Genomic DNA, 21940 nt, shown 5'->3' with positions numbered 1-21940 from the left:
GGCCTCAGTGTTCCCACCGTGCTCTAGGGATACCCATCATCAAAGCTTCGCTGACATATACGGTGTCTTTCTAATAACGAAGTCCAAAAATTTAGGGAAGAGCAATGGCAGACTTACTTTTGTGCAGTTCTTTAAAGTTGCCTTTTAAGCTAGACATTGCCTTTCCTGATAGTTTGGCTGGTCTCTTTTATTGTGTGATTTTTCAAAGATTAAGAAATAAATTCTGTTATAGCATGAACAAATGCTTTCAATACTCTGGAGTAGAATCTCACTGGATTACAGAGCAATTATTTGATCTCTTACTGGTGTCTCTGCTATCTTGTTCTTCAATCTCCTCATAACAATATCCATTCTAGTCTTTCCAGAAAAAATGAGTGCAGTCATTTTGTTTTTAATCCATCACTGTTAATGCACACTCCTGAAAAAGCAGTCCCAAGCCTTCTCTTTTTATTTGATACTTTCATTTTTTGGATCTTTAAAACTTTTGCTCATTCCAGGTTATAAACTCAAATCATTCAAACTTCTGCTAGATATGTCTATGAGTTCAATCATTATGCAAAACTAAAATTAACCACTCCTGACTTAAATTTAGTATTATATTATTAAAGAGCTTTCTGCTTCCAGGACCCTGTTTCTTAAATTTTAAGTGAAGCCTCTTCTCCCTGATTTTATTAGGCTTGGGCTAGAAGCAAAATGCAGTCTAATCTCGCTTTTCCTTGGACCCCTTATCTCCTGATTTCTGTTGATGGACATTTATTGAGGAGAATTGCTCCTTAGAGTTATCAGTGGCAAATGTCTGGACTCCTAGCACTTCTGCTCTCTGACCTTCCTGATATCTAGGAATGTTACAGAGATGAGATTTCACTCCTGCCCTTTGTTTCTCGTCACTGTCTTTTGGGGTCTTGTGGGCCAGTAGAGCGATAAGTATGGGCAAACAGGGATGAGATCCATAGACCAAGCTAAAGTTGTTGCTGTTGCTGTTTTCAGCACGTAATCTTTTTCCTCTCTGCAAAATGGAAAACATAACAAAACAAAAATCCCTTTAATAATCACCACTGTTTGCAGCATGTCAGAGGTTAGAGTTCTTTATCCAGACACACTCATATGATGGAATGAGACCTGGGAGGCAGGAAACCATGTCTTTGTCAAAAGCTGCATTTCTAAGTGACAGATTCAACTTTGTAAGAGCAGTACCAAATTCTCTCTAGCACTCTTTTGTAAAGGAGAGCAAGAATGCAGGAGAACAGATGGTGTGTGGTTAACTTTGGAAATGATCTTAATTCCTAGTCTCTGTCCTTCATAGATTTGCTGGAGGACATTAGAGAACAGAGCATCTAAATCAGGTTTCTTTCTCTTGAGATGGGAATAGTTTCTGAAACCTCATGAATCCGTTTTATTATCTACACTTTAAGTACCCTAATTCAGGCATATGTTGGACACTTTTTGAAGGAATAAAAGAAAATGAAAAAAGGTACATGAGCGAAAGATTAAATTATTGCTTTGTGGAGTCTACGTGTAATGAAACAAGTGGACATTTGGGTACTTTCCTGAGTTCTATTAGTTGTGTGAGGTTAAATCCTTGTTAATCAGCAGGCTAGAAAACCCTTTAGCTGAAAGAAAACTTGAGCCACAGAATCATCTGGACCCGCAAAAATGTAGTCATGGCATCAAAGTTCGCTTTGGAGTTTGGACCTCCTTTAGTTTCTTTTACTCTTTGAGCTCTTTTACTGGGACAGAAAAGGGAGTGTTTAAGTGGATTAATAATTTGTCATTGTAAAGACCTCTGAAAAGGTGCGAATACTCATTACTCGAAGTCCTGTTTCATAGGTAAACTTTGGATAGAAATTCTTTCTTTAGAACAATGATTATAGCACAAGAAACATCATTTTCTGTTTCCACTGATTCTTTTGGCTTGGGGTCTAGACCCCAAGGGCTTCAGACAGCTAACAAAATGATATTTCATCATTTCTCCATGCCGTTATTGCCTCTCGGGTCTTAAGACTTGATTCTTACTGTTCCCCAGCTTACTTTGTGTTTTGTTTGTTTGTTTTGTTTGTTTTTGAAATGGAGTCTCACTCTTGTCGAGGCTGGAATTCAGTGGCTGCAACCTCTTTCTCCTGGGTTCAAGTGATTCTCTTGCCTCAGCCTCGTGAGTAGCCGGGATTACAGGCAGCTTTCACCACACCTGACTAATTTTAGTATTTGTAGTAGAGATGGGGTTTCGCCATGTCGGCCAGGCTGGTCACGAACTCCTGACCTCAGGTAATTTGCCTGCCTCCACCTCACAAAGTGCTGGGATTACAGACGTGAGTCATCATGGCTGGCAGCCTCCCCTGCTTGCTTTGGATTTGAGACAGCCCTTGGGTTCTGAACTTGCCATACCTGGATGCTGTGTGTTGTACACTTAGGGCTCAGATCTAGAAGGCTTCACAGAAAAACAAAAAGTTGAGTTTGTCTAATTTTCCAGAAACATGATGATTAGTAAATTTTCTTTCATTTATTTCCATTCCTATTACTATTAGATTTTTACATCGTACAGAGCTTAAAAAATGAGGATAATCTGGTTTTAGCTCAGGTGGTAGTTAGGTTTTAAACTAATTACCTCTTTCAGTTAGTCAGTAAAATTAGTATTGAACCATGAACTCTAACACAAGTTAAACTATGACTATCAAAGTGTATTAAACCTCTTCTCAATTGCCAAAATGCACTTGCAGTATTTTCCAAGAAAAGGCTAGCTTTGTTCTTCTGGAACCAAATTGGCAATAAAAGGTCATTAGAAAGAGACTTCTGCTAAATCAGTAACTAATGACGAAAGCAGGGATAGTAGTAAGTTAGTTTTAAAAATACAATATATGGCTTTTATTTTCATTTAGGGAGGTATATAAGTAATTGTTCCATTTTTTTTTTTTTTTTTGAGACGGAGTTTCACTCTTGTTACCCAGGCTGGAGTGCAATGGCGCAATCTCGGCTCACTGCAATCTCCGCCTCCTGGGTTCAGGCAATTCTCCTGCTTCAGCCTCCCGAGTAGCTGGGATTACAGGCATGCACCACCGTGCCCAGCTAATTTTTTGTAATTTTAGTAGAGATGGGGTTTCACCATGTTGACCAAGATGGTCTCGATCTGTTGACCTCGTGATCCACCCGCCTCGGCCTCCCAAAGTGCTGGGATTACAGGCTTGAGCCACCGCGCCCGGCCAATTGTTCCTTTTTTAAAGGCCATATCGAGACACCTTGAGAGTATATTTTGCCTGTGAACCCTGTTACGTTAAAAAAGCACATAAGGCTGGACACGGTGGCTCATGCCTGTAATCCCAGCACTTTGCGAGGCTGAGGTGGGTAGATCACCTGATGTCAGGAGTTTGAGAGCAGCCTCAAAACTTAGCTGACATGCTGGCATGCATCTTTAGTTCCAGCTACTTGAGAGGGAGAGGTAGGAAGATGGCTTGAACCCAGGAAGCAGATGTTGCAGTGAGCCAAGACGATGCCACTGTACTCCAGCCTGGGTGCAAGACCCTGCCACAAAACAAAACAAAACAAAGCAGGTACATAAAAATGCAGCATCTTCATAGAACTCTACTTTGCAAAATATAAGAATGTAACATGCAGAAACAATGGTACAGGAGTCAAATAGACCTAAGTGTCTATTTATCTTCTGCCAATTACTCCATTTTGTGGTTTTGGGAAATATGAGTCTGTAAAATGGGATTAATAATACTCGTCTCTGAGGATCATTGCAAGAATCCTATGGTTTACTTGACTTTCTTCCTCCCTTTATCTTCTCACAACATCTATACTTAAATGAAAGAAGTGTACTTTGTAGCTATGTAGAAAACAGTATAAGATTAATGCCTATTCATCTCCCAGTGATAATAGCAAGGATGAAGGAAGAGAGAGTTAAAGAGAAAGGATTTAACTGCAGGTCCATGAACCAGGATCTCTCAAATCTTACATCATTTTGCAATCCTTAAGTACTTAGTAATAAAATAAAGCCAATCTTCTGAGCACTTCCTACAGGGGAATGCCGTTGGACTGCAATATGGCCATAGTTCTCAGAGATTACCTCTGTTATTTTATAAGAAACTGAGGCAGAGGAGTTAATACATTGTCTGGGTGAACAGTTAACAGGAAGGACCAAAATTTAAACCGAGGCAGTCTTATCCCAGGGGTTCCCAAACACTCAAATCTCCCAGAAGAAGCTAGTAACAGTTGGTTTAAAGATTCTTCAGCCAGGCATGGTGGCTCACGCTTGTAATCCTAGCACTTTGGGAGGCCGCGGCAGGCAGATGACCTGAGATCAGGAGTTCAAGACCAGCCTGGCCAACATGGTGAAACCCCGTCTCTACTAAAAATAAAAAATTAACTGGATGTGGCAGCACTATGCCTGAAGTCCCTGCTACTCAGGAGGCTGTGGCAGGAGAATTGCTTGAACCCAGGAGGCAGAGGTTGCTATGAGCCAAGATCATGCCACTGCATTTCAGTGTGGATGACAGAGTGAGACTCTGGCTCAAAAAAAAAAAAAAAGATTCTTAAACATTTTTGGCAGGTGTTGGGACTGGTGGTGAAATAAACTTTTAACAAGGAAGACTCCTAGCTCAAATGTTCAAATATGTATATAAACTGTTTTAAAGTTCTATAATCCTCAAGAGTCTAATTAAATTCTCTATACAAATATTCTATGTAAAGATGGGAGGACAAAGAGGAAAGAAAACAATATGAGAAGGGAAGTAGAGAGTTGCAGGGAAATAAATAGCTGTGGATGGGAATGCATAATTTAATTTCTCCTTAAGTTTAATTATTTATAATTGTTTTCCTATGACTTTGTCTTAAAGAGAAAGGCAACTTTGGGATGCTCAGAAATGACATGTGTTAATGAATCAGCTTTTATGTAAATATATACTGATGCTGTAAATTGCATGGAGCATATTTATACAAAAAATATTCATTTACTTGAAACTCACATTTAATTGGGCTTGCTGTATTTTGATTTGCTAAGTCTGGGCTCCCGACATGAGTGTATGGATGGTGTTCCGTGCATTCTTACTCTGGCCACACTCATTGCTCTCCTCTTCCTTAGAAGCTACCAAAACACTGCCACCCCAGCAATTGCTTCAGGGAGGCAATTGCTCCTACCTCTCCCTCTCAATCTCTTTATCATGGGCAAGGTGAATCCTGTGCCTGGAGTTTGGTTCTTGATGCCGTTCAAACAGTCAAATGCTAATTTCCCACACTGTCATTCATACATGGTCATCCATGGAGATTACTAACCTCCTGTACCTCACTGTGTCTTGTCAAAAGAGCTGTTTTACTTTGTAGGGTGCATGGGAGGGAGGGCTGGCCACGCAGGTGCTCCCTGTTCCTTGTCTCTGACCCCTGGCACCTACAGTCATTTCCCCCATGAGAGCTTTTCTTGCCAATTCTGCTCAAGTCTGGCAATCGGCAACCTCGGAGGGCCTGGCCCTCCTTCCCCATCAGATGTGCACAGACGTGTGGAGATAGGCTCAGCCTTCTGGGATTCCTCTACCCTTCCTCCTCCCCCAACTCCCAGCCTCAGACCAGATAAGTTCCCATTAAGCTGCAGAGATAAGGCTAAAGCAGCTTTAACAGTCACATGGGTTTAAAACGACATTGATTATTACTGGACTACAATCTTCTAGTAACAAAGCACCCACTGCTAGCTTAGGCATAATGTAATAATTACCACATTTTGTTGGAAATTCAAATGTGCCTATGAAAGAAATGTCATATTATATTTTATAACTACACCTTTTATAGCTAGAAGACATATTGACCTTTGTAATATAATAATAACAATAATAGACTGTGGGGTGTGGATACTGGATTGCACGTGGGGTTATATAATCCTAGAGAGCATTTGGGAGTCATCAGTGTAGCCCATGTAGCCTGTGCTTCTTGGCAGATCCGATTGGACAGATGATGAATGGATTTGCTGATCTCTCCCTTTACCTTCCTGAACTAACTCTATTACCTTTGGCTTATACACATCTGACCTTTGAAAATGCTGTTTGGTGACCTGATTACACAAGAATTTACGGTGTGAGGCTTACCAGATAATAAGTTGTGATTCTCTGATACCGTATTTACTCAATCCATCACTTGGAGCAGAGCAAAGTGATTTTCTCCCAAGACTCCAGTCAGTAAATATGCAGTGGTGGCTTATGACTCCATGTTAACATCGTTGATTTGTAATTTGAATTGTTTTTCTCATTAAGAGACAGGAACTAGCCCCAAAGCACAAGCCCTGACATTGTGCTCTTGTGTAACCAACAGTTGTCACTGCTCACCTGAGACATATGGACCCCAGTGTGCATCTAAATATGATGACTGTGAAGGGGGCTCGGTGGCACGCTGTGTCCATGGCATCTGTGAGGATTTAGTCCGAGAGCAAGCTGGAGAGGTGGGTTCCTTCCTCAAATGTGCCTCCTTGCAGAGAGTGATGGTTAGTAGCTTCTCCTCCTCCTATACAAGCACTGCCTGGAGCTTGCAGAAGTGAAGTAACTTCCTGCCTGTAAGTGGGGCGTAGGCGAGGAGGGGAGATGAGATATGCAGGAAAGAGGACCCAGAGATTAAGATGTCATTATGTAAAATAGGACCTGTCTTTTTTTTTTGAGACGGAGGCTCTGTCTGTCACCCAGGCTGGAGTGCAGTGACACGATCTCAGCTCACTGCCACCTTCACCTCTGGGGTTCAAGCAATTCTCATGCCTCAGCCTTCTGAGTAGCTGGGACTACAGGAACATGCCAACATGCCTGGCAAATTTTTGTATTAGTAGAGATGGGGTTTCACCATGTTAGCCAGGCTGGTCTTGTACTCCTGGCCTCAAGTGATCCACCCACCTCAGCCCCACAAAGTGCTGGGATTACAGGCATGAGCCACCATGCCCAGCTGAAATAGAACCATTTTTATTATCCTATCATGACTCTCTCTGAGATAACACCTTCTCTTAGCCTTTTAAGTGTTGTTTTTATCAGTGACAAGACACAAGAATATAAAAGGACCAGTCTTGTTGGCAACATGTGGTTTCAAGGAGTCTGATTTTTCTGTCCTGAGTCTCTGGAACTGCTGTAGACTGTAAGAGCCCACTCTTCAGACAGAATGCCCCTCCATGCCCTGGGTCCTGATGACTTTGACTCTTGACCCTCAAGGTTGTCCAGTCATGGCTGGCTTGGCTCTTCATGAGAGCTTCAATTCTTTATTTTTAGTTTCATTTTTTTCTACCCATATGATAGAAAATAGTTCCCATCCAATGATGGGGATGGAAGAGTTGAGGAGGTGAGTAGGAGGAGGAACCTTCCAAACAAAAACAAACAATTGATTTTCCAAGGTCTGTGCCTACATGGGTGTTTTTCCCTCTGAAAACATAGCAGGCTGAGTTGATTGACTTTAATTATATTGACTTACAGTTCTTGATTGTTGTTACTCTTTCCCTGGCATCTTGGGGAGAAATTATAGGTTGCTTTTACTCTGAAATAAAGACGTTTCCCTTTTTGCATGGTCTGGTCTAAATGCTTAATCATATGGGAAGGAAAAGAGAAGCCACTGGATTGGCCTTATGGAAACGAACGTTAGAGGATAAACAGTTTGGGGCTTGATGAAATGTTTAAAGGCTTTTCTTGATGATTTTCATGATTGTCTTTATTCATGCTGTTGTCATCCTGCCAGCCCAAGTACAGCTGCATCTGTGATGCTGGGTGGATGTCTCCCCCGAACAGCCCTGCCTGCACGGTGGACAGAGATGAGTGCAGCTTCCTGCCTGGGCCTTGCTCCGCGCTTGTGCAGTGTTTCAACACTCCAGGCTCTTTTTATTGTGGGGCCTGTGCAACAGGTACATTCTCAGGGCCTTGTGCCGGACTCTGCATGCCAGGTTGGCGAGATGCCAGACCCAATTTTCTTTCACTCCTGATGAGTAAGAAGACCATTCTTAGGAGGTGTTCAAATCAATTTTCATGTCCCGGTTCACTAACTTCTACTCAAGACTATCTCACTGCTATCATAATTCCACTACAAAAAAGGGAGGCTTGTCCAAAACTGTGCTAGAGTCAGACTTTGTGGCAACGTTAGCCATAGAATTTATAAGTTAGACATTGCACTGCAGTGACCATCAACTGACTAGATGTGAGATCGAGAGAGATACTCTAGTCCCACATTTCAAACTAACCAGATGTTTGTACACATGGGGAAATTATTGACCTCTTTGCATCTCCACCACAGTCCAGTAGCTCTTGTCCGGGTGTGTCATTAGAGTAACTTGTGGTCTTGATGTAAACAGAGATATCCAGCTCCATCACAGCCTCACAGTGACTGCATCTCCAGGGACGCCGTATGTTGAGTTGCAGAAAACATGGGCTCCGTTGTCAGAGACTGCCTGGGTTTGAATCAGAGGGCATCTCTTGCTCTATGAGATAATCATCTTTCATTCCACACGTATTATTTTGTAGGATGCCTGCTATGAGCAAAGCACTGTGCTGGGTACTCCAATAGGTGATTAGCTAGACCTCAGGGAGTTTACAAGGTTAATCTGCACTCTTAGGAATGGAGCACAAAGATGATGTAATAATAGTAGCTGTTGCTGTTTTTGTTGTTTTGAGACAGAGTGTCTCTCTGTCATCCAGGCTGGAGTACAATGGCGTAATCTCAGCTCACTGTAACCTCCACCTCCTGTATTCAAGCGATTCTCCTGCCTTAGCCTCCAAAGTAGCTGGGATTACAAGGGCAGGCCACCACTCCTGGCTGATTTTTGTATTTTTAGTAAAGATAGGGTTTGCCATGTTGGCCAGGCTGGTCTCAAACTCCTGGCCTCAAGTGATCTGCCCCGCCTTGGCTTCCAAAAGTATGAGCTACCACGCCCTGCCTTGTTTTTGTTTTTTAATAAAAGTGTTATTAAGGCACTGTATAAGCAATTTTTAATTCTTTTAACTACGATAAAACCAAGACATGGTAAGAATAAATATTACTCACATTTTAAAATATGTGAACTTGAGGCTTAAAGAGGTTGAATAATGCCCAAGATCACATAGCTTTACAGATAGCCAAGATTCAAACCCAAGTTTCTTCTCACCAAGAAACCCCACACACCTAATGCTCTGTGTTGTCATTTTTGGTTTAGTGGTTTTCTGCGTGTAAATATTTAGATCTTGTAAAACTGGAAAGAAATGGAAAAAAACTATAAAGACTCTTTCCTTCTTAGTTCTCAGGGGTAAGCACAATTTGCAAGCAGTCACATTTTGAAGGTAATTTATCATGGACATTCTTTAAAAACTATAAATCAGAAAATAAATTATTTAAATTAGAGAATTGGCAATGTGTTTTTACCTTCTTTTTATTGTTACAGAGGAGAAAGAGAAACATTATTTTTGTTTTCTTGTTTATCACCCGATTTTTCCTGAAATGTATAGTAGTGATATTTTATAAGCAGCAAAGCAATATATGCTGCTTATAAAATATCTCTACAAAAATATGGAAAAAATAGAAAAAAATACCATGATGAATATTTGGGCATTTTTTTCTTCCAACTTTTCTTTATGTACTCATTTTGTCATGAACAAATATGATAATTTTCTGAGGTAGAGTCTTAGAATGGGATTCTACTTAAAAAAAAGAATATAAATGTTCTAAGTCATTAAAGGTTTTAAAGGACTCATAATTTTAATAACTTGAATTATAAAAGTAATACAGACTTACAGCAATTGAATAACATGGGAATGACTAAAGTAAAATTATTAAATCTCATCTTCCTAACGACCATTAGTCATTTATTCTCCTTCCCCTTCTACACTAGTTTTCATTCGTACAAACACATGCACGATTTAAAAAAATTCTTTCCCAGAATTAAGAGTATAAGCCAAGTCCTCCATATTATTTTAACAATTAGCCCTTTTTCTTTTTTGAAACAGAGTCTTGCTTTGTTGCCCAGGCTGGAGTGCAGTGGTGCAATCGTGGCTCACTGCAACCTCCACCTCCTGGGTTTGAGCGATTCTCCTGCCTCAGCCTCCTGAGTAGGCGTGTGCCACCACGTTCAGCTAATTTTTGTATTATGAGTAGAAACGGTTTCCACCTTATTGGCCAGGCTTGTTTCGAACTCCTGGTCTCAGGTAATCCACCCACCTCAGCCTCCCAAAGTGCTGGAATTACAGGTGTGAGGCACCATGCCCAGCCATATTTAGTATTTTAATAATCTATATATAAAAATTATTTCAATGTGTGTGTGTGCACACGTAGGTATACAGGTGTGTATATAATATTAAAAAGTGTTTTTAGTATTCAGTCACAAAGATGAGTCATAAGGTGTTCAGCTATGCTTCTGCTAATGATTAAGGAGTTTTTCCCCATTAAACAATGCTGCAATAGACATCCTCTTACCTACGTTATAATATACTAGTAGTTTTATCACAATGGGTAAGTTTTAATAAGTGCAATTGGTAGTAAAGTGTATGTATTTAAAAAGTTTTAATATTGCCAGAGCTCTTTCCAAATAGGCCGCATTAATTTAATGTCTAACTATTAGCATATAAGAGGAGCCCATTTGCCCACCTTGTTGTCAGAATTTGATTTTAATAATTCAAAACAACTTGTGTTAATCTGATAAGCATATCTCATTTTTATTTTATAGTTCCTTAGGTGGAGAAGATTTTTATATGTTTTGACTCTTGTATTTCTTCTTTGTTGACTTGTCTATAGAGCTAAACTTTTCAATCTTCTTGTTTTTCTAGGCTGGCAAGGCAATGGATATGTTTGTGAAGATATCAATGAATGTGAGATAAATAACGGCGGCTGTTCTGTGGCTCCACCTGTTGAGTGTGTGAATACACCTGGGTCTTACCACTGTCAGGCCTGTCCACCAGGTGCTGCCTCAGTTCAGTGCCAGCTTCCTGACCCCAGTGCAGCAAACACCGACATAGGAATACGGGATCTTGTGGTCCATTTAAAATATGATTTCTGGCTGGGCGTGGTCACTCACGCCTGTAATCCCAGCATTTTGGGAGGTTGAGGTGGCGGATCACATGAGGTCAGGAGTTCCAGACCAGCCTGGCCAACATGGTGAAACCCGGTCTCTACTAAAAATACAAAAATAAGCCGGGTGTGGGGGCACATGCTTGTAATCCCAGCTATTTGGGAGGCTGAGGCATGAGAATCACTTGAACCCAGGAGGTGGAGGTTGCAGTGAGCTGAGATTGTGTCATTGCACTCTGGCCTGGGCAACAGAGTGAGACTCCGTCTTAATAATAATAATAAAATATGATTTCTGTCTGAGGAGAGAAAACAGTGCAGAAAGTTTTGCTTATCTTGTGAATTCAGGACACATTAGTACAACTCTATGATAAGAAAGAAAAAACATTTTGAATATCAATGGAAAACAAGCTTTACAAACTGTGAAATAGCCACTGAGATAATGTAGAATTTGAAAAGTTTTCTGAGTGGATCACAGACTTACAGCTCTGTTGCCCTCACAAATTATTAATATTGTGCACCCTGACATGTTTTGCATATCAAGTTTACTAAACCACAGGCATCACGGTGGGCATACATAGTAATTGTTGGTTTTCCTCCTTTTCTGGAAAGAAGTGATTTCTGTTATTCCATAATCTAAATCGAAATACTATCCAAGAAGGTCAGGGAGTTCTAAGGGATAAACTGAAACCGTGTATGTTTTAATAACATGGAACTACAGTACTTTGGACTTTTGTAATAATTGACCTCTAAGAACATCAGAGTCACTGTAATGTAAAAATATTAACTTTCTTAGTGTCAGCATTTTCTATGTCTACCAGTAATTTTATACAGATTTCTTTCATTAGAAACAGCCCAGAACATTGTTTGTAAAATCAGGTCACTAATTCTTGTTATTTTTCTTATTTGTGAAATTTCATTTGTTGATGACATTTTATAGTAACATTTTTTTTGTTTTGATGATGGAGGATCCCTGATTGGTCTGTTTCATGATATTTGAATCCTAGACAGGCATTCTCCTCTGATCTGCTTGACAATGTTCCTTATGGCTCTTGCTCTCATCAGGGTACCAGGGTGATGGAAGAGTGTGCACATTCATAGACATCTGCTCAGTCAATAATGGAAACTGCCACCCAGATGCATCATGCTCCTCAACTCTAGGTAATGACTCATCTCGGTCTTTGGCTTTGGGTATTGTAATACGACCCTCTAAACCAATTCAACATCTTAAAAACAAAATCTGCTGTTCTCAAAATTATTATTTTGACCTTCAAACCTAAAATTAATCCACTTTCTAAAACTACAGATTTGGATTTCTTAAAAATGCAATAACCTAAGCTCTTTAATCTTCTGCTCCAATTTAGGAAATAAGGTAATTAAGCCAGCTAATTAATTAGTGATTATTCCAACAAGCCGGCAGGAGAAAAGGAGGAAGAAGGTAATGCCACCTTCTTTTAAAGAACCCTTCCATTTCTATGCCATTGCTTAGAACTGAGCCTCCTGGCTAAACCTGGCTGCAAAGGGAGGTTGAGAAGTACAGTCTGTATTTCAGCTGTAATAAAGAGTTCAGAACGAAGGAAGTAGAAACTGTATCTAGGGTGACAACCGACAGTGTTTGCAATGCTGCATAAAAGGGTTTCACCCTGTAATTTAACAAAGTATATGCTGCTAAACATTCTCCAAGAAAGGTTGTATCAGCGTATGTATTATTGACAGTGTATGATAATACATATTTATTCCATCTTTGACAATAATAGATATTATTATTATTTTTCATCTCGGTCAATTTTATAGGCAAAATGAGTTTTCCATTATTCTCATTTGTGCTTTTTGATTACTAATAACTAATACTTTCCAGATTTTCACTGGCCATTTTTTTTTTACTTGTTCATGTCCTTTGCTTACTTTCTTTCTTACTGATTTGTAAAATTTCTTTATGTACTAAGGACACAATCTCATTATCTGGCTTATGTTTTGTAAGTATTTTTCCTGGGGTGTTGTTTTTCTTTTAATCTTGTGGTGGCATTTTCTATTCAGAAGTTTATAATTGTTGTGTAGTCAAAGAGATAAATCTATCTTTTATACTTTTGTGGTTTTTTTTTTAATGGTAAGATATTTAATATTTAGAATGTACTTTTTATCTGTAGTATCAAATAGAGATCTGGCTTGGTATTTTCACTCAAATGAGTGGACCCATTATGTCAAGTCCATTTCTTGACATAATCATATCTCTTGCTATTTCAAGATACCACCTTTATTCTTTATTAATTTGTCATATATTTTCATATATAGAAAGGAATATATATGTATATGTACACACACACACACACGTGACTAAATACTTATTAAATGATTATCAATGTACCAAAGTGGTTAGGGCACGATTTCTAGAAAAAGACTGCTTGTGGTCAGGTGCGGTGGCTCATGCCTGTAATCCCAGCATTTTGGGAGGCTGAGAAGGGCAGACCACATGAGGTCAGGAGTTCAAGACCAGCTTTGCCAACATGGTGAAACCTCCTCTCTACTAAATATACAAAAAGTTAACTGGGTGTGGTGGTGGGCTCCTGTAATCTCTGCTACTCAGGAGGCTGAGTCAGGAGAATTGCTTGAACCTGGGAGGTGGGGGTTGCAGTGAGCTGAGATTGTGCCACTGCACTCCAGCCTGGCAGCAGAGTGAGATTCCATCTCAAAAAAAAAAAAAAAAAAAATAGGAAAGAAAAAGACTGCTTGCATTTTTCCCTAGGGGTTACCATATTTTAGCTGCCTGTCCTCAGTCAAGACACTTAATCTCTATGATTTAGTTCTTCATCTGTAAAATTAGGAGAATAATAGCACCTAACTTAGGGTGCTTGAGATGATTAAATGAGTCCTTATATGTAAAGTGCTTGTAACGAATGTTATTACAAAAATCACTCTTTTTGAATATGGAAGACAGTCATAATGTTGATGACATGAAGTATTAATAACACTTCGTGTGCTTTCGGCCGCCCTTCTTTTCTGCATCCTGTACGCTTAACCTGGGAACTTGAAAACATTTCTAGGCAGAGCTGTGACAGTTTTAGAGCTTATTTACTCCATTTTTCCCTGTAAATATTTGTAAAAGAAGTAATTAACTATAAAAATACGTTTCTAGGCAGTTATTTATTTTAAAAAGATTTGTGTTTTTTGAAATAAAACATTGAAATGGCATATAAATGTATTGAATGGCAATAAAGTATTGAAATGGCATCTTGCAAGTAATATAATCTGAGAATATTAAAAAACACGTATATTGTCATTCAATCTACTGTAAATCTGTCATGTTGGATAATTTGTTCTAAATTTGAAGTTATTCAGCAGGGTTTTTCTATCCATCTTAAACAGTCCTTGCTAATGGAAGAATGTAGTTAATTGCCATATTGGTTTTCTTGTATTATTTCAACCATTGTAGAGTAGGAGAAAGAGCATATATTTCTGCAATGAGATGTGGCTTCTTGCTGTTAAGTGAGAAATCTGGAAAAGTCTCTGGATATTAAATTTAGTAAAATTTTGTAAAATCTATGATGAGTACTTTTTACTTAACATTGCTGAAGGAAACTGTCAAGATGTTGGATGCTCTAATACCATTGTTGGCTATCATCTCATTTAAATCATAACCGTGGATGTTAATTCATGTTTTATGTAGACTCAGCCATTTCAAATTCCTTTTGACCAAGTTCCTTCCCAGCCCAATTTGATTGCCATTGTTTTAAGCTTGCACTGTGGTGTTGAGGAGCTCATCAGAAGTGTGAGAGAATCGAGACCATCCTGGCCAACATGGTGAAACCCCTTCTCTACTAAAAAATATAAAAATTAGCAGGGTGTGGTGGCATGCGCCTGTAGTCCCAGCTACTTGGGAGGCTGATGCAGGAGAATTGCTTGAACCCAGTGAGCTGAGATTGCACCATTGCACTCCAGCTTGGCTCTTGGTGACAGAGCAAGATTCTGTCTCAAAAAAAAAAAAAAAAAAAAGTATGAGAGAAGTTTTGGTGCTGATATTTTGTTGATGTAGCCACATATTTATGTTACTGTATTATCTTCAATCTGTGGTTTTATTGCAAAAATATTTTAGACACTTGAGTTCATTCTGTGATGGCTAGCCTGTTTGAAACTGGCAACATACAATCTGCACATCCACATAACTGGGGACATATGACCTGCCCATGTAAACTACACTCTTATGCAGATGTGCTGTAGGCACCCTGCACGCGAGGGGGCTGCGTGCTTGTTGGGCTCCTCCTCATTCTAGCTGTGTCCTTGGCCAGAACAGTCTGTCTGTGCCCTAGCTTCATCTGTAAAATGGGGATTATAAAAGAGTACCTATCTACACCTATCTATAGGCCTTTTTATTTCTTGAGATGGAGTTTTGCTCTGTCGCCCAGGCTAGAGTGCAGTGGCAGGATCTTGGCTCACTGTAGTCTTCACCTCCTGGATGTGATTCTCGTGCCTCAGCCTCCTGATTAGCCTGGACTACAGGCACACCATTGTGCCCTGATAATTTTTTTATATTTTTAGAAGAGATGGGGTTTCACCATGTTGTCCAGGCTGGTCTGAAACTCCTGACCTCAGGTGATCTGCCTGCCTCGGCCTCCCAAAGTACTGGAATTATAGATTCCATACGGCTCTTTTTTTTTTTTTCTTAATTTTTTTTGAAATGGAGTCTCACTCTGTCTCCAGGTTGGATTGCAGTGGTACAATCCCGGCTTACTGAAGCCTCCACCTCCTGGGTTCAAGCAATTCTCCTGCCTCAGCCTCCCAAGTAGCTGGGATTACAAGCGTGCACCACCATGACCAGCTAATTTTTGTATTTTTAGTAGAGACAGGGTTTCACCACATTGGCCAGGCTGGTCTCAAACTCTTGAACCCAAATGATCTGCCCACCTTAACCTCCCAAAGTGCTGGGATCACAGGAGTGAGCTACCACACCCAGCCCTCTATTGGGGTCTTGAGAGGATTAAATCAGTGTAAGTCCAGTGCTTGCAACAGATATTTTCATCCTAAGAATCCCCTTTTCTGCTGTTAACTCTTCTGTGATGAGGAATGTCTGTCTTGCCCAGGCCCACCTCACCTTTGTGCACAACTCAGGACCATCTGATGTATGGGCTGACAGCACCCATATCAACTCAATACTTCAATAACATATTGAAGGCATTTAATGGCTTTCTTATTTTAAGATAAGAAATACAAAAATAAAGATTCTAATATTTTCTCCTCATCCCTAGTTTTGTCTGCCTGTCAAAATACACAGACTGGATGTTGGTGGATCCTTGTCTAGACAGCAGATGCTGAGTTTAGACACCGCATCTGAACAGAGGAGGAGACCTGTACTTACACATTTGTTTTTGTTTCTGAACAGATTCCTTACCTGTCTGCACCTGTCTCCCAGGTTATACTGGAAATGGTTATGGGCCAAATGGATGTGTGCAGCTCGGTACTATTTGCCTAAGTCACCCCTGTCTAAATGGACAATGCCTCGTGAGTCCTTTGTTCTTCCTATGGACAGAGAGTACCTAAAAATAATTTTATTTTCATGCCTATAAAATGTATCTTTATGGGATTCAGGAATGTTAAGATAATCAGTCAAGTTTCAGATAAGGAACTGTCTAAAACTTTCAGATAAAAGGTAGATAATGATTTTGGTTTTCAGGAAGAAACAATGAGTTAATTTTTTGTGTCAGTGATTTACAAAGTACTGAAGCAAGCCTGCAGTTTGATCTAAATAACTCTGACTTATACTTAACAATTACCATTTAAACTTATTAATAACAAGTTAGACTACTAGAAAATATGCATAAATACATGTGTGTTTATGGCACCTGTTAAATATACCAATAGCACCGCATTCCTCTTATTTGGATTGATTCAAGTTTATTGTTTATCCCTTTTTTTATGGTATTATGTGTTTTTTTTCCCTTAGGACACAGTCTCTGGTTATTTTTGTAAGTGTGACTCAGGTTGGACAGGTGTCAACTGTACAGAAAACATCAATGAGTGTTTGAGCAACCCCTGTTTGAATGGAGGAAGTTGTGTTGATGGCATCAATTCTTTCAGTTGTGAATGCACACGTCTCTGGACTGGACCTCTCTGTCAGATTCCCCAGCAAGGTACAGTCCGCATTTATGCCACAGTTGCTCACAGTGTAGCAGCAGCATCCTCTAATGAGTCCCTCAGCAGATTCCTCTGCTGAATCTACTTTCTTGTCCAGTTGCTCAGATGGTGAGGAACTAAGTCTTTCCTTGCAGAAATGGTGTAAAATTCACAAGGTAAATATTTATCAATCTCACTGTAAGCCAAGAACTTTTCTTCCAAAGAATAATTCAATTAGTATTTGCCATTTTCACTGTGTCCTTTTTGAATATAACGCATGCTAGGGTATTGCCTGCTTTCTTTCTTTCTTTCTCTCTCGTTTCCTTCCTCCCTCCCTCCCTCCCCTGCTTCCTCCCTTCCTTCCTTTTGCTTTTTTGCTCTTGTTGTCCAGGCTGGAGTGCAATGGCGTGATCTCAGTTCACCGCAACCTCCGCCTCCTGGGTTCAAGTGATTTTTCTGCCACAGCCTCCTGAGTATCTGGGATTACAGACATGCACCACCGTGCCTAGCTAATTTTGTATTTTTAGTAGAGATGGGATTTCTCCATGTTGGTCAGATGGTCTTGAACTCTTGACCTCAGGTGATCCACCCGCCTCGGCCTCCCAAAGTGCTGGGATTACGGGGGTGAGCCACCATGCCCAGCCTGCCTTTTATGATTTTCTAAGGGGAAGTTTTCTGAGGAGAATATGCACTTAATCATGTCACTCTACCATTCCAGGATGCACAGTGGCTTCCTGTTGCCTGTTAAATAGAGACTGGGATTATTTTTCAATGAATTTATGTAACTGAGTCTCACTCGATCCATCTAACCTTATTTTTCACTAATTCATAGAATTGCCTTTATCAAGCAAGTTTTCTTTCACCACCAGACCCCATGTGCCACCATGAGTATTTCCCACTATATCCATTTATTTGAGATATTTCTCTCCATCAGCCTCCTCAAATGTCTTCCGTTTTTCCCATCCAGATGTGTCTGTCCCTCGGTACTCCCCCTTCAACCTCCTTCATAAAGTCAATTTTGACTCTCCTACCCCTCAGTTAAGACTCCTGATGTGGACCCAATGCATTTATTCAGAGGTTGTTATATGTTTAGGGCAATAGTAGACCCTATGGAGAAATATGGAGGCATAAAATACTGTCTTTGCTTATGATCTGCTCACCTTCCAGTTGAGGAGACAAGGCCAACCCCAAATGGCAGAACAGATACAAGAATTAAAGATATGAGCCATGTCGTGTGGGGTGAAATCGAGTGTCACAGGGACAAAGAGAATGGGAATCAGTGAAAATGTAAGACAGGGCAGTTCATGGAGCAGGTGACGAGGCATCAGCTGAGCTTTGAACAAGAGGTGGGATTTCCATGGAAGCTGACAGAAAAAGAGGACAGAGAAGAGGGAATGGCAGGGTTTTATGTCTTCAACCGTCATTATTCAAATATTTTGGCAGCAGAGTTACAGTTGCCCAAGCTCTTCCTTTCAGGAACGTCTGAAAAACCCAGTTCATCTTTTCCTTTGCAGTTTGTGGAGAGTCTCTCTCAGGGATCAATGGAAGCTTCAGCTACAGGAGCCTGGATGTCGGTTATGTTCATGATGTTAACTGCTTCTGGGTTATCCAGACTGAAAGGGGAAAGGTAAATGCAGTAACTCTGGCCCAAATGCTTATTATATGTGTATACATAAATATGGAATATGTGTATATATTACATAAAGTACATACAATGATATTTCAGCGATCATATATTGAGTGCTTACTAAGTACTGAGTGCCAGAATTTTGGCTAGACCTGTACCTACCTTTCTATAACCTTCTGTTAATTCTTGGAAGTAAGTAACAGGGGCCGAGTGCGGTGGTTCATACCTGTAATTCCAGCACTTTGAGAGGCTGAGGCGGGTGGATCTCCTGAGGCCATGAGTTTGAGACCAGCCTGGCCAACACTGGAGAAACCCCATCTCTATTAAAAATATAAAAAAAAATTAGCCAGATGCACATGCCTGTAATCCCAGCTACTTGGGAGGCTGAGGCTGGAGAATTGCTTGAATCCAGGAAGCAGAGTTTGTAGTGAGCTGAGGTAGTGCCACTGCATTACAGCCTGGGTAACAGAGCACTTTAGGAAGCCAGAGGGCAGATGGCCTAAGGTCAGGAATTCGAGACCAGCCTGGCCAACATGGTGAAAGTTCAGCACTACTAAAATTACAAAAGTTTGCCAGGTATGATGATGGGTGTCTGTGATCCCAGTTACTCAAGAGGCTGAGGCAGGAGAATTGCTTGAACTCGGGAGGCAGAGGTTTCACTGAGCCGAGAGCCGAGATTGCGCCACAGCACTCTAGCCTGGGCAACAGTGAGACTCCGTCTCGAAAACAAAAGGAAAAAAGTAACAGGATTCTCCTTTTATAGATAAAATAATGAAAAGTAGGTGAAGCTAAGCAATTTTTGTTAACACTTCTTAACTTGTAATAGGAATAGTTGAATTTCAAAGTCAAGTTTGTCTGGTTTCAAAGTCCATGCTTTCTCCAGTATGAATGATTCTCTATACTGGTTGACCAACTGCAAATCAGTAGTTAATTTGTAAAATCATGCTGTTATTGAGACGGTATTTTTGAAGATGGTCACTTAGTATAATGTTGATTATTATGCAAAAATGGTGACTGATATTAAGATAGTTTTCTTATCAAATGTCTTCACTCTGCCATGTTCTGTGCTAAGAGCTTCATATGCATTATAGCATTCCATTTTTAACCCTCATAACCCTGAAAGATAGAAATTATTATCTTCATTTTACACATGAGGAAACAGAGCCTGGTGAAACTGAGAAACATGTCCAGGTGCATGTGGTTCGAAAGCAGCAGGGGGTGACTCAGATGCAGGCCAGTCACCTCCAAAGCCTGTCACTCTGACCCGCTGTGTGAACGCTCTTCTAATTTAGATCCAAGCCCAAGGTTCTTAGTGCTTTTATACCCAACATTAATTACCCAGACATTTCCAAATATTGTTTCTCAACCATCTCCTGGACTCATAAAAATAAAATGGCATGTCTGAATAGATAAAATTTTCCCTTGCAATCCTATTAATTTTTTGTAGCAAATGATTACAGAGGGCATTGTACAAGGGTCAAAAAACATTTTTTTTCCCTTAAGGAGGAAGGACTGTTTGGGACCTAGTTACCTCACACTAATAAACTCCAAAATAAATTTCCCTGTGGGTATACTATGTTTCCTTCCTTCCATTTAGTTTTCATGAATTCTATTTCCTGGCATTGAAAATATGCTTCTTTTGAAAAAAAATTCTTAGGTGAGAAACTTTTAATACTTTTATTACCAGTTTGTAAGAAAATTCATCTTGTTTTTTTCTTGATTATTGTGATTTTATATCTTTTCACTCTCATAATGGACACAGTATAGAAAATTATACAAATCAGGATAGATCAATTAATGAACATTTGAGTTTCATTTAAATTGTTTTAAGAGAGAAAGTCATATATTAATAGGTAACTGATCTTAAAATACCCTAGCACAGAATTTCAAAAATTCCTGAGATTCTTTTTCATTAACTGAATATTGTTGTGGTTTTAGGTTCTGAGGAAAATTGAATTCGACAGCCTTCTTTTGATTGTTTATTTCAAACGAGGTTGTCAGTACATTTTCTAAGTTATATTACTATATTTGAAGTCTGTATTCTAATACATTCTGACACATTGTTGTGTTTATTCTCTTCTACTGGTATGCTCAGCATTTTTTTCTATTCCCTTCTTCCCATTCTCCACTCTTGGTATTCCTCATCCTTTAATTAAATTCAGTCCCTGAAGCCTTCCAGGCTTTACATGTCCACATCCTGCCTACTCCGCCTACACCTGAGCCTGGCGGTCTGGGCGGGCATCAGAATCTTAGCTCCTCTAGAATCAGCATCCCTGGTGGGCAGTGATGAATGTCTGTGTGTTCCATACAGGCCACAGGTTATTCAGGGAATCAGGGTGCACATTGTTGTGAATGGTAGGTAATATTAGCCAATTAAACTGAATTCAAGGTAGAGTTTCAAATGTCCAATTTATCTTACTGCTTTAGAAATATGTTTGAAATACCTTGGTTTGGTGGACTTGACAAGGTTAATGAAATCGGGATAAATCTGTGTTATTAACATTAAGATTTTTTGATATATTTTGATGTTAGTTAAAGTTTGTTGTTAACGATATTTAGCTAAGTCATTTAGTATGTAGATTGCCATATGTAATGGTGGATAATTAGGAAATGATAGATCTATCTCTTGAAAGTGCCTCAATAGGAATGCTGCTAGGAAGTGGGAGAAATATTTTAAAATTAACATGGAAATAAAAGATAATATATGTGGCCTTTATATTTTTAGGTCCTGCGTATCACTTTCACTTTTTTCCGATTAGAATCCGTGGACAATTGTCCACATGAGTTTCTTCAGATTTATGATGGAGATTCGTCCGCTGCTTTTCAACTTGGAAGATTTTGTGGTTCCAGCCTCCCTCATGAACTCCTCAGCAGTGATAATGCTCTCTATTTTCATCTCTATTCTGAACACTTAAGAAATGGGAGTGGCTTTACAGTAAGATGGGAAACACAGCAACCAGGTATATTCACACATGAAGAAAAAACAAGCAAAATTTTGAGGCTATTAAGTTTTCTTAATCAATGTTAGACTTTTCAATACATGAGATGTTTTGGGATCTGAGTATATATATTATTTTTATAATTATTTTATTCATTTATTTATTTTGAGGCAGGGTCTTACTCTGTTGCCCAGGCTGGAGTACAGTGGCCTGATCATGGCTCACTGTAGCCTCAATTTCCTCTGCTCAAGTGATCCTCCCATCTCAGCCTCCTGAGTAGCTGGGACCACAGGTGTGTACCACC

At 39.8% G+C, this 21940-nt stretch overlaps 1 protein-coding gene across 1 annotated transcript in view; it reads left to right on the top strand.

Annotated features, from left to right (window-relative positions):
* Positions 1 to 21940, top strand: part of CUBN (cubilin) — a 281789-nt gene that overhangs the window by 7285 nt on the left and 252564 nt on the right. The window contains exons 7-14 of the mRNA XM_035306864.3: positions 6289 to 6415; positions 7681 to 7843; positions 10728 to 10859; positions 12031 to 12126; positions 16340 to 16458; positions 16901 to 17087; positions 18585 to 18697; positions 21423 to 21657. Coding sequence (XP_035162755.3) covers positions 6289 to 6415; positions 7681 to 7843; positions 10728 to 10859; positions 12031 to 12126; positions 16340 to 16458; positions 16901 to 17087; positions 18585 to 18697; positions 21423 to 21657 — 1172 coding nt within the window. The remainder of the gene's footprint in view (positions 1 to 6288; positions 6416 to 7680; positions 7844 to 10727; positions 10860 to 12030; positions 12127 to 16339; positions 16459 to 16900; positions 17088 to 18584; positions 18698 to 21422; positions 21658 to 21940) is intronic.

This window comes from Callithrix jacchus, chromosome 7 (genome assembly GCF_049354715.1).
Source record: "Callithrix jacchus isolate 240 chromosome 7, calJac240_pri, whole genome shotgun sequence".
Classification (NCBI taxonomy): domain Eukaryota; kingdom Metazoa; phylum Chordata; class Mammalia; order Primates; family Cebidae; genus Callithrix; species Callithrix jacchus.
This window is presented reverse-complemented; position numbering and strand designations above follow the sequence as displayed.